This window comes from Lynx rufus, unplaced genomic scaffold (genome assembly GCF_022079265.1).
Source record: "Lynx rufus isolate CCGP_SWC_20201006 ecotype Redwood Valley unplaced genomic scaffold, mLynRuf1.p SCAF_10, whole genome shotgun sequence".
NCBI classification, from domain to species: Eukaryota; Metazoa; Chordata; class Mammalia; order Carnivora; family Felidae; genus Lynx; species Lynx rufus.
Window position 1 is genome coordinate 8,028,701 of NW_025814824.1, and position 12,139 is coordinate 8,040,839.

General features: G+C 39.6%; 1 protein-coding gene across 3 annotated transcripts in view; it reads left to right on the forward strand.

Annotated features, from left to right (window-relative positions):
• RFX3 (regulatory factor X3) overlaps positions 1-12,139 on the forward strand; it is a 286,974-nt gene that overhangs the window by 179,871 nt on the left and 94,964 nt on the right. For all 3 annotated transcript variants that reach the window (XM_047101481.1, XM_047101464.1, XM_047101474.1), the window contains exon 4: positions 9,217-9,475. In XM_047101481.1, the coding sequence (XP_046957437.1) occupies positions 9,217-9,475 (259 nt within the window). The remainder of the gene's footprint in view (positions 1-9,216; positions 9,476-12,139) is intronic.

The window sequence follows — 12,139 nt, forward strand, 5'->3', positions numbered from 1 at the left end:
TCGTTAACTGAAAAGTTTATGTTTTTTGATCATCATCTCCCATTTCTCCCAGCTCCAGCCCCTGGCAACCACCATTCTACTCCCTGTTCTTGTAAGTTAAACTTTTTATATTCCACATATAAGGGAGATTATATAGTACTTATCTTTCTCTACCTGACTTGGTAATTAGTATTACGTCTTCGAAGTTTACCTATGTTTTTGCAACAGCTGAATGATACTCCGTTGTTTATATGTATACCACATTTTCTGTATCCATTCGTTCATCTGTTGATGAACAAGTTAGGTTGTCCCCACGCCTTGGCTATTACGAACAATGCTGCTGTGAACATGCAAGGGCAGACACCTCTTTGAGACACTCATTTCATTTCCTTCAGATGTGCACCCAGAGTGGCATCGCCACATTATACGGTAGCTCTGAAACAGAACAGAGTGTCCAGAAACAGCCCATAAATTCAAGCATGTACTGTCAACAAATCCTTGACCAAGGCACAAGAATACACGATAGGAAAAGGGTAAACTCTTCAGTAAATGGTGTTGAGAAAAGCTGGGTGTCCACATGCAAAAGAATGAAATTGGACCACTATGTTACAGCACTCAAAAAAATTGAAATAGATTAAAGACTTAAGTATAAGACCTGAAACTACAAAACCCCTAAAAGAAAACATAGGGTGTAAGCTCCTTGACATCAGTCTTGGCAGTGATGTTTGAGATCTGATACCAAAAGCACAGGCAACAGAAACAAAAATAAACAAAGTGTACTCATTAAACTAAAAGGCTTGTCTGCACATAAAGGAAACCATCAGCAAAATGAAAAGGCAGCCTACCAAATGGGAGAAAATATCTGTAAACCATATATCTGAAAGAAGTTGCTATCTAAAATACAGAAGAGACTCGCACAACTCAAAAGCCAAAAAAAAAAAAAAAGAAAAAAAACGGCAAATAATCCAATTAGAGATTGGGCTAAGGACCTGAATAGACATTTTTTCAAAGAAGACATACACACAGCCCACAGGTACATGAAAAAGTTCTCAGCACCACTAATCATCAGGGAAATGCTATTATCAAAAAGACAAGAAATAACAAGTGTTGATGAGGATGTGGAGAAAAGGAATCCTTGTGCACTGTTGGTGGGAACATAAATTGGTACAGCCATTATGGAAAACAGTATGAAGTTTCCTCAAAAAGTTAAAAATAGAACTACCCTTTGATCCAGCTCGGTTTTTCTTATTTATAAATTTAGACCAGGGACTCTGGATCAAAATCTTTTATGATCCATTTCAACCACAGTTGTTTTGAGTGCACATGCACTTTCCTGACTTATGTTGTCAGGACAAATGTACTTACTACGTGTACCTTTTTGCTGTGCTTAAAAAACCATTTGGGAGCAATGGAAATTTTAGTAATGCTCCTCTGGGTTAGCTGCAATTGACTAGAAAACTCCTTTATAACAGCCAACTTGAGACTTTTGAAAAAACTCAGACTAAAGGAGCTAATAGTTGTGACACAGTACTTTTTTCCCTCATACCTGTGAGATAGGGGTTGTACATTTTTAATATCCTTCAGTCCAGTGGTTCTCAGAGTTCCACAGACCAACAGCACTGACCATCACCTGAGAACTTGTTAGAAGCACCAGCCTGGTTCTATAGGATCAGGAGTTTTGGGAGCGGGGTCTCATAATCTGTGTTTCAACAACCCCTCCTGGTGATTCTGATGGATGCTCAAGTGTGAGAACCACATTCCTTTATTATAGAAAAAAAGAATTTAAATGCAAAGTATAAACATCCAGTTATCTGCATGTAATGGTAATAGGATGATACAAATTTGAAGTTTCAATTCCAATACCTTGTCCATTATCAACATGTATAGTAATGAAAATCCTACGGATGAATGAGAAAGTTCAATTAGTTGCTGCCAGAAAGCTTAACATTCATTCTTTCATTTCCTCCCTCGTCGTTTTGGCAACAAATCAATAAATGCATTTAGTTTTTACTTACTTGAAATAAGCTTGCCTTCTGAATGTAAATCAAGCCAAGTGTTTTGTTAGTGATTCTGAGTAGTATTTCTTACTTTATATTTTAATCTGTTGTTTTTTATTCTTGGGTAATAATAAGAGGTTAAGTGTCGTGTCACGTGAATTCCTTTCTGAACTACTGTTTTCCCCTGGTGTCTTTCACAAAATGGATATGTCACCGCTCCTCTGTTGCATCCTCTGGCTTCAGTCTGACTTGAAGCATTCAAGAGGAGATCTGCTTGGAAACTCAAATAAATCATACATGCCGGCCAGCCAGAGATTATATACCGTATGAACGCAGTTTGTGGAAGGTTCCAAATAATGTGGCTCCTTCCATGCGGGGCATTTGTGATGCACATAAAACCTTCATAATGGAAAACTGTTGAAGGCAAGGCTCTTGATTTCAAGCAACAGAAACCAACTCTGGCTTCTTTAAGCAAAACACTGGATTTATTGAAAGGTATTTGTGACTGAAGAAGTCTGCAGAGTATGACTGAAAAAGGTTAGGCAGCACCCAGACCGTAGATAAAACCCCGTCCAAGAAGCCCAAGGTGCCTCTGCTACCACTAAATTCTGCTCATGACTATGTAAGAGGGGTAGCAGTTCTCTTTTTTAAAAAATATTTATTTATTTATTTTTGAAAGAGAGCATTGTGGAGAGAGAGAGAGAGACAGAGAATCCCAAAGAGGCTCCACGCTGTCAGCACAGAGCCCAGCATGGGGCTTGAACTCCCAAACCATTAGATCATGACCTGAGCCAAAACCAAAGTCGGACACTTAACCGACTGAGCCACCCACGTGCCCCAACAATTCCTCACCCACGTGATTCACCTAATGCCGATTAAGTGAGATAATATATCTCCCATATTTAAAAATAATTCCTCCTAGTTCCCAAATTTTCCAAGTTCTCCGTGGTGCTCTCAAAGTTTTAGAAAATATTTAAAAGACATTCTGGCTGCCTTCAGTTACCTATTTCCTCAGTCTACTCCAATAAATCAAATATTGCTATCAGGACACTGAAACACTCTGGAATAAGATCACCTCCTATCGTGTCTGATGAACATGTTCCAGAATCATGTCACATGACCCACCTGCAGCACTGGGACCCGTTTGCCACTCCCTTTTCTCATGGTTTCCAGCTACCTCCCTGGCTTCAGGCTTTTTTTTTTTTTTTTTTTTTTTTTTTCAGGTTATTTCTCTGGCTGGAACATTCCTTCACCTTTCTGGACCCAAGCCTCCTTACCCCTGCCCCACTTTAGTACTAAATTCAGATTTCTTGCCAGAGTTCATAACAGTGTTTTTCAAACTTGTAAACTACCATCCACAGTTAGATGTACATTTTACTCAGGTCAGTGCACACGTGAGCATATGCATACACACACCATGTATTTATATGATGGAAACAAACGTTCCTCAAAATAACCCTTCCCCTCACTAGCTAGGTATAATATGCTAGCCTGTCGGCTGGCTACGCTAGTCTCTTTTTGTAATGCTGTTGTGACCTGTTAAAACTGTAAATGTGACCGACAGTTTAAAAAAATATTTAAGCTATTTGCATGTTTAATTTTTACCTACGTTTTAAACCTCATTTCTTTCTAATATCCTTCTCATTTCTAATTTCTTCCTAAATATCAGGATCTTTGTCGTGTTGTGACTTTGCACATGCTGTGCTCTCTTCCCGATAGGTTTTTCTTTCCGCTTTCCATAGAGAGGACCCCTTTTCCTCTTTTAGTTTTAAGCTACATATCTCTTCTTTGGGGTTACATTACTTGACTACTCTAATATGCTCCCTTCCACTTATTATCTTTCGTATTCAATTTTTATTTCATGAACTTAGGAAAATTCCTAATTATTTCATATATTTGTGATCACCTACTCCTTGTATCATATAGCCCTTAATGACAGTAGATGTCTTGTCTGTCTTGTTCCTTTTATTCTGGGTGCTAGAATAGATGCCCAGTAAATATTTGTTAAAAGAACATGTACAGAATAGCCAGTGAAGAATAAAACATTATACCAATGTAAGATATTATCATGATCCACATTACCATATTCTGTCTTCATAATAAATTTTATGTAATAAAACTTGCAAGATATTTTATTTCCTTAATTTACCATTTTCGTGCCATTGCTTAATTTTATAGTTGACTGGCTTATTGGTGGGAGGATATTCAAAACCTGGGTAAAACACAAAGCACGTAGTTTGCAGATATTATATAGCTGGACTTGTGGATAAGACACTTGACGCTAAAGAAAATAGAAAATAGGTTATAGCTAAGGTAAATTGACATAATCATTCTAGTAAATAAGCGGGCTGGGACTATTCAGGGTCATGCTTAGCCAGAGTGTATGCTGAGGCATGATGGGATACAAACAGCACTAATTTCCTGAATTCACTGGATCAGTCCTGACATTCACACAGAACCTTATAAAAGAGTCAGCTACGAAGAAGCTTCTGTCCGCAAGCATGCACATACCTATGTATTTACTTCCATTACTGGATACACAGGCAGAACAATGGAAAGTGTTCTCTTCTGCTGTAGAAATAATATGACACATTATTTTCGTAACAGTCTTTGGCAATCAATAAAGAACGAGCAAAGGGAACACAGTAGCATTTTTCAAATGTGCACAGAACTGCCTGGGAATTTAGCTGTTTCCGAAATGTGCGGTCCAGAAATAGTGAGATGCTTTCAGCCTGATATGCCAAATATTGAGTAATTTTCTGGAACGTATGTGTTGGAAATTTGGGGGGGGGGGGTGGGAAATAGTGTGCAAGCCATAACTCACATGTATTCATGATACGTTATGAAAGATAGGCTGATCTCAGGTATCAGAATCAAAGAGTCGTTGCTTCTACTACGTAAGAAAGAACTGTTTTGGCTGTTGTCTGCTTTTTTTTTTTTTTTTTTACATACATTTTTCAGTGTTTATCCAGGAGTTTAGAGCATGCAGACATGGCAGAGAACTTTAGGAGTTATCTGTGCATGGCTCTGGCCCCAGCTCCAGGCAGAAATCCAGCACTGGGTTAATGCTTATCTTCTTAACCTTTGAAGGACAGGACTAAGGATATTGTGGTCTGCCTCTGTGACCCAGTTGAAGAGTCTCCTCTCTTCCCACTGTAAGCGTTGATTTGTCAGAGACAAATTCAGAAACCATTCACGACACTTGATTTCGTGATAAAATGTGTTCTTCCCTGCCCCTCCCCCCCAGCCGAAATTGTCAGTCTTTGCCCCAATACGTGTTTGTGCAGTAGCCAAGACTTTTCCCCCCACGTGATGTCAAATATGGATGAGGCACATCCTTCAGTGACTTTTCCCCTCCTCGCGTTCTTTTCTCACTTTCTAGCTCACGAATCATCTCTAACTACTCGAAGGATGTATGAAAATAAAAGTCGATTGCCATATTTTCATACTGATTTGCGGGCTATAGAGATTTTGTATACCTATGGTGCATTTGTTTGTATTACCCTTGTTCACTGAGTACTTAGTATATCGAGGAGGCATGTCCAACAGATGGAGTGATTCAGATCCCTCGGAGTGTTTCTCTTATGATAGAGTGGCGATCTACTCTACTCTACTCTTGGTTCTTCCATGATCTTAGACCCTCTCAACTCCAAGTGTGAGGTGGTTAAGTGTCCTCTGAAACAACCCTGCTCTGTCCATCTCTCCTTGTTGATCACTGCGCATCTGTCTTCTGCGATTGTGGTGCTAGGAGATAGTGAGCTCAGGTGTAAGGAAATCCCCGGTAGCCACAGGAAGTTCATGCATTCCCTGGACCACCTTGTAGAGATTTCTTCCCATGGTCGTTCACAAATATTTTTGACATGCATAAAAAGTTATTTCTTTGTGATGAAATGGTTGAAAGCGTGGGCTAAGTGCAGACTCCAAATCTTTTTTTTTTTTTTTTTTTTTTTTTTAGCTGTTTGCTTTGGGCAAGGCTATGTAATCTAACCTTTTCTAAACAATTACTCACCTTGTCTGTGAAATAGAAATTAGAATAGTACCCATCTCATAGAGTTGTAATGAGGATTAAATGAGTTAACATCTGAAAAGCACGTAAAATAGTGCCTGTTGCATCAGAACTGGTCAGGAAATATTCTCTATTATTAGCTATTGGGTGTTTCATTTGTGAAATCAAGTTAGTGCTAGGAGCACGCGTAATCATTTTGTTTGGACCATGAAAAGGAAGGCCAGCAGCATACCCACCTTTGTGGAAATATTTATTGTCACCTGTTTATTTCTACACTTTACTTGGCTTTACTTAAATAGCAACAAAAGACGGTTATTTTCAGCGCAATGACATAGGGTCATTGTCATATTTGGATAAATTAAAGTGACCGCATTTCTCTTTTTTACCTAAATTTGAAATCAACATGGCTATTCTTTGAAATATAAATGGACTTCCAGTTGGGAAATAGAACCGTGATGTATATGTATTTTAAATGGCATCTTTCTATGTGTAAAAAAGCGTTCTCTGTGGAGTTATTTCAATCATCACCCCAAACTAAATTTTGTACTTGGATCTGTGCTCTTTCAGGAAAGCAGTAACTTTACCGAGTGGAGAATACTTTTGGAACATCTTTTTTATTTTACTAGAATATACATTATAAATTATATTACAAGTATCCATTGTAATGGGTTTAAATGACCTGCTTTCAGCGATACCAAAACATCTCGGAATAGTTTACGTAACTTCTCATGTGTTCACAAAACAAAGAAGGATTTATGTTTTAGAAATTGATGAAAGTGGCTATTATGTCAAATATACTTTTAAATAGAATCGTATTTTTTTTTTTTAATTTTTTTTTTTTCAACGTTTATTTATTTTTGGGACAGAGAGAGACACAGCATGAACGGGGGAGGGGCAGAGAGAGAGGGAGACACAGAATCGGAAACAGGCTCCAGGCTCCGAGCCATCAGCCCAGAGCCCGACGCGGGGCTCGAACTCACGGACCGCGAGATCGTGACCTGGCTGAAGTCGGACGCCCAACCGACTGCGCCACCCAGGCGCCCCAATAGAATCGTATTTTTATTTGTTGACTAGTGTGCCTGCTGGATACCAGCAGGTGCGTCAAGTGTTGAGGGCACAGATGGGAATAAAATGTGATTTCACAGGAGTCCGGAGACATGAGGAAATCAGCAGTAAGTGCATTACTGGAAATTAGCAGTAAGTGTTTCAGGTTTGCACAGGGTGTTGGGAGACGACAGGGAACAAACGGAACAGCCCTACTGGGAGTGGCCATAGAGGGCAAGGGGTGCAGAAAAATAATTCTGGGAGGAACCAGTGAAAAGGTCAGCGTGGTGTGAGTGAGGAAAGCGTTTGAGGACATGGCTAGTCCCACGTCTGGAGAGCATGGGGTGGGGGCACCGGCCCTCGCAGCTTCCTGTAAGGCAGATCAAGGGTTTAGAATTTCTTCTGGAGGCCAGGGAGATTCATGGAGAGGTTTTTAAGAAAACTTTTATTTTCGGATTTGAATTTTAGAAAAGTTAGTTCCCCTGGCAGCAAATCTGAAGACGGATTGGAAGAGAACCAAGTTAGAGGAAAGAAAGCCAGTGAGAGGGCAATTATAATAGAGAATATTGTGAGTGAAGGCAGTGAGTATGAAAATGGAAAGGAGAATTGAAAAATTGTTTAGAAGGTAAAATTAGGAAGACTTAGTGACTGATGTCGGGCTGGACGAGGAAAGAGTCAGTAATAATTTCCAAAGCTGAGGGTGGTGGTGCTGCCCTCCGCCCGGAAGTGGGGGGACTATGCGAAAAGGAGCAAGAGAGATGGAGAATTTCTTTCTAGTCGTATGTTAAATTTTACACAGGGGACTTCCCATGTATCGTGGGGTTTCCTGGTAGAGATACCCAGGTGGCTGTTAGAAACCAGATTTTAAATTCTTAAAGATATAATCACAAAGTAGAGAGAGAGATTAATTTAGGTAAGGTCATTTACTATGAGCATGGTAAAAAGAGGTGATCTGAATAAAAAGGAGAAAGAAAAAAGCTAAAAATGGAGACCTCAGAAACTCTTAGTATTTAAAATCCCAGAAAGCTGGAGCTTCCAAAAGGTTCTTGAAAGGTAATGGTGGAAAAAAGTGGAGAAGAAATGCTATAGAAACTTAAGAAATGAGAGAGGTTAGGACCGAGTTACTTTATATATACATAGAGGAGAGCTGAGAACATAGACACCAAACTATCAGGAGTGGCTAGCTCTGGAGTGTGGCAGGTTGAAGAGAATGATGATAGAACCGGGAATTTTAATATTTGAGTTTTTGATATTTGAATTTTTTTAAGTAAAAGTATTTTATACCTCTCCGTCCTACTTTTGCAACTTGTGGTGAGCTTCTAATTATTTCAGAATGAGAAGTGAAAAGCCAAAGTCAGGTTAAAATTTGAGTTAGAGTCCATTGGAAATGGAAAATACATCAGGCAAATAAGCTACTTAATCAGAACAGGAGAAGGAAGGAAAGGGCGCCACAGAGCGGTCAACAACGTTATGCTACAGACTGGTCAAAAAAGATAAGGATTGACTGCAGCCTTTTAGCTTGGTATTTAGATTTGGTCACAAGTGACCTTATTAAAAGCAACTGCATTGAGAAGCCAAGGGCAGAAGCTTAACTCCACTTGTTGCCAAGTGGAAAGTGAGGGCATGCAAAGATGGCACAGTCTTCTCCTCCAACAGAAACTTGAGTGTGAAGGAAGAGAAGGGGGTAGAGAGCGGGACTGAGGGTCCAGGGTGAGTGAACTCTTTGCTCAAGGTCCTTACGGTGGCCAGAAAGAGATCCAAGCCCGCTCCCTTGGTCATGAAAGCTGCTTGCCGGCCATCCAAGAATGGGGAGTAGCAGGGTGAGTTGACTCATCAGCCCCCTTCCTAAAACTGGGATCTGCAGGAAGTGTTCTAAGGAATCGGACAAGTTGTTCAGCAGGATTTCTTACATGGACGAGACCTGAACTTAGCTATACGCTGGAGGTAGGCACTAGCTGAGGGCAAAAAAGCTCTCAAGTACAGAGGAGTGTTGAGGTACTCTCATTTGGGAAGTCAACCCAACTATGTCCGGAGTAAGTTTCATGCAAAAATGCCAAACTTGCCTTGTTCCAAAGGCTAATAAGCTAACTGATGTCATTTAAACATATATTCACGCTAGAAAAAAAAAAAATCATTCAGATGATAGAAATAAGCTACTAAATTGCTTCCTTTCTCCTTCTTCTTCTAAAGCCGAACAACAACTTACCCTTACACAGAAACGCAGATGTACAGCCAAAACACTGGAGGGAATTACTTTGATACTCAAGGGAGTTCTGCGCAGGTGACTACCGTGGTTTCGTCCCACAGCATGGTGGGCACCGGTGGGATTCAGATGGGCGTCACCGGAGGACAACTCATCAGCAGCTCTGGAGGAACCTATCTTATTGGCAATTCTATGGAGAACTCTGGTCACTCAGTGACACACACTACTCGGGCCTCCCCAGCGACAGTAAGTATTTCAGTTTTGACTTGTTCCACTTAGCTTCTTGCTAGCGCCTACGGTACATTTTCCTCTCTGGAGGGGAGAAAACAACACAGACTGGGCTGGGCAAGACTGTGTCGAGCAGTTTGAGTACTGTGGCATTACCCAGGGTGTGGTACGTGTGGTATTATTGTGCAGAACAATATTGATGTTGTGCCCCACAATTAGGTGAATTGGGAAGTTGTTATTAATAATGGAAAGATGGGTGTGTCTTACTCATTAATGCTGATTTTCATAGGCTTCCTTCAGTGATATTCAGTAAAATTAATTTCTGTGGAAAGAAATTACTTTCGTATTATGTGGATTGACACCGCTTTATGAGATAAAAGCCAGGAAGTAATAGAGTAAAATACAACTTAGTTTGGAATTTTCACGAACGGTGATATTTATGTTAACTCATCACTGGAGAAGTTACCATATGTAGAATAGCATTTCCCAAACCTTACATGTTTAGTTTGGCCATATTCACACCACCTCTACTGTTATTTACTTAACGTATTTTTAAAGTTGATTCACTTCTAAAACCGTGTGTCCTTTTTTTTCTAAAGTCCATGAAAACCCATACTTAAATAGTGAAAACAAAAGTGTTTACCCAGGTGCCATATTGTAAAGTCAGTTTGCATTCTGCCACAGAAACGCTTGGGAAAGCACTGATCTAGGTGATTCCAGCGAAAAAGCATTCACCTTGGCTCTGATGATAGGCATGAGGAAGCCGAACACACCTACATATTTGAATTTTCACGCTTTTAAAGTTTAAGAAAAATACTTATTTTGACACAAGAAATTGTCATGTGTTGAAAGGCCGTCATAGAAGTAGGAATAGAAAGCTGTGCAGAATTTGATATCATCAAACTCTATCCCAAGGTTTCCCTGCTCACCACAGCTAAGTGTAAGGAGAATATTCACTGAGAACCGCCTGGAGGAAGTGGCAATGGAATTGAGCTCATAGGTGCCTCATGTGAAGGGGAGCTGGGGATTTGAATTCAGTGCATTTTGTGATCTTACCGTATGTTTTGTTCTTACAACGAAACAGAGATAGAAACACATTTGGTAGAAAATAATTACGAGAGGCTTTATAGCTCTCATTTTATGGATTTTCCTCGAGATAGAATATGTACTTGGTAAGTATTTTGTACGTAATTTTTTGGTTGGTAATCAATACACGTGTTCATACTTTTCATCATTTAGTACCTTTTCCCTACTCCATTTCTTAAAGCCCATTATATTTAATTTACCGTTTCCTGCTAACATCAGAACAAGATGACCTAGCCATTCTGAGGGAGAGCTCTTTTTTGTACTTTTTTTCTTTGTGTTGTGAAGCATTTCTTATGTGTGTTCGTCTTTTGCTTTTAATAACACTAAATGTGGCATTCCCAAACTTTTTTTGTCACGCCAGGATATTTATGTAGATTAGGGACGCAATCATGGCTTCTCTGGACCTCAGTTCCCCTCGCAGCAAAACAAGGGCTTAGTTAAACCGAGTGATTTCCTAATTTCCTCCCAGCTTTAAAAATCATAATATTTACAAAGGAATTGTAAAATGTTCTAGATGTAAAAGTAACTCCACCTTGACCATTAAAGGAAAAGAGGTAGATTAGGTGCTGGTACTTTATAGCGTGCCTGATAAGGGCCCCCCAGAAAAGTCATTTTCAGTGGAAAGAGAAACACTTGTCATTTATCAAGGCCTTAGGAAGACTGACGAATGGGGAGAAAGAGTTCTTTCCCACTTTGCTTTCATCACCCTCTCCCATGCTGGCGTACCATCTGTCCATCCCCAATCCTTCTCCTGGCTCTCCTGCTTGCCTTCACACTGAAGGCAGCCTCGCTGTTAAACATCTTCATCCACTTGATGGGGGTTTACTAAATGTACGAGCGTTATCGCTGAGTTAATGAAATTGATTATTCTGGGTCATGGCGATACAGGTGCAAACGTAACGAAGGAAGTTTTATAGGTTTTGTTTTGTTGGTTTTCTACGTAGACCACGAGAAGTGGCATTGCTCCTTAAGTTATCCATCACACAGATTTGGTGTGTGATTTTTATTATCTTAATTGGTAAATTAACCCTTAAAATAACTGAATTATAATCACCGGGAATAGTGGAAACCTCTTTAAAAAAAATAGTCAATTCATAGTGTTAATTGTATATATTAATTTATTCTCACCAAATTAATGTTTAAGGGTAATATTTAAGGATGTTCTTTGGTAGCTTGTTTTCTTCTTTTACAAGAAAATTTCCTTTTTAGCAAAAGGAGTAAAAAAGTGAAGTAAAAAGATGGCTTTTGCACGGAAAACTCATAAGGTGCCTTCTCAAAGCACATGTGACAGTGTCCTGTGATGGATACATACTGTCTAAATATACATCTGCTAGTGTTTATTGTATTATCTTACATTTATGACCAAGATTTATATTTGATTTAGACCCCCCCCATAGTCCTGAATATCTTCATCTCCATCATTCACAGCTGTGTGCACAGTTTCACATCTGTTACTGTAGTAAAGCTAACAAAGTTGAAGGGCCGTGAAACCTATTTAAGATTTTCTACCATTCTCCTTTTGCCAAACGTTAGAAAATGTGTGGCTTCTGATTGTTTAGACTCCTAGAACTCAAGATTTTTTGAGAGAGCCCATGT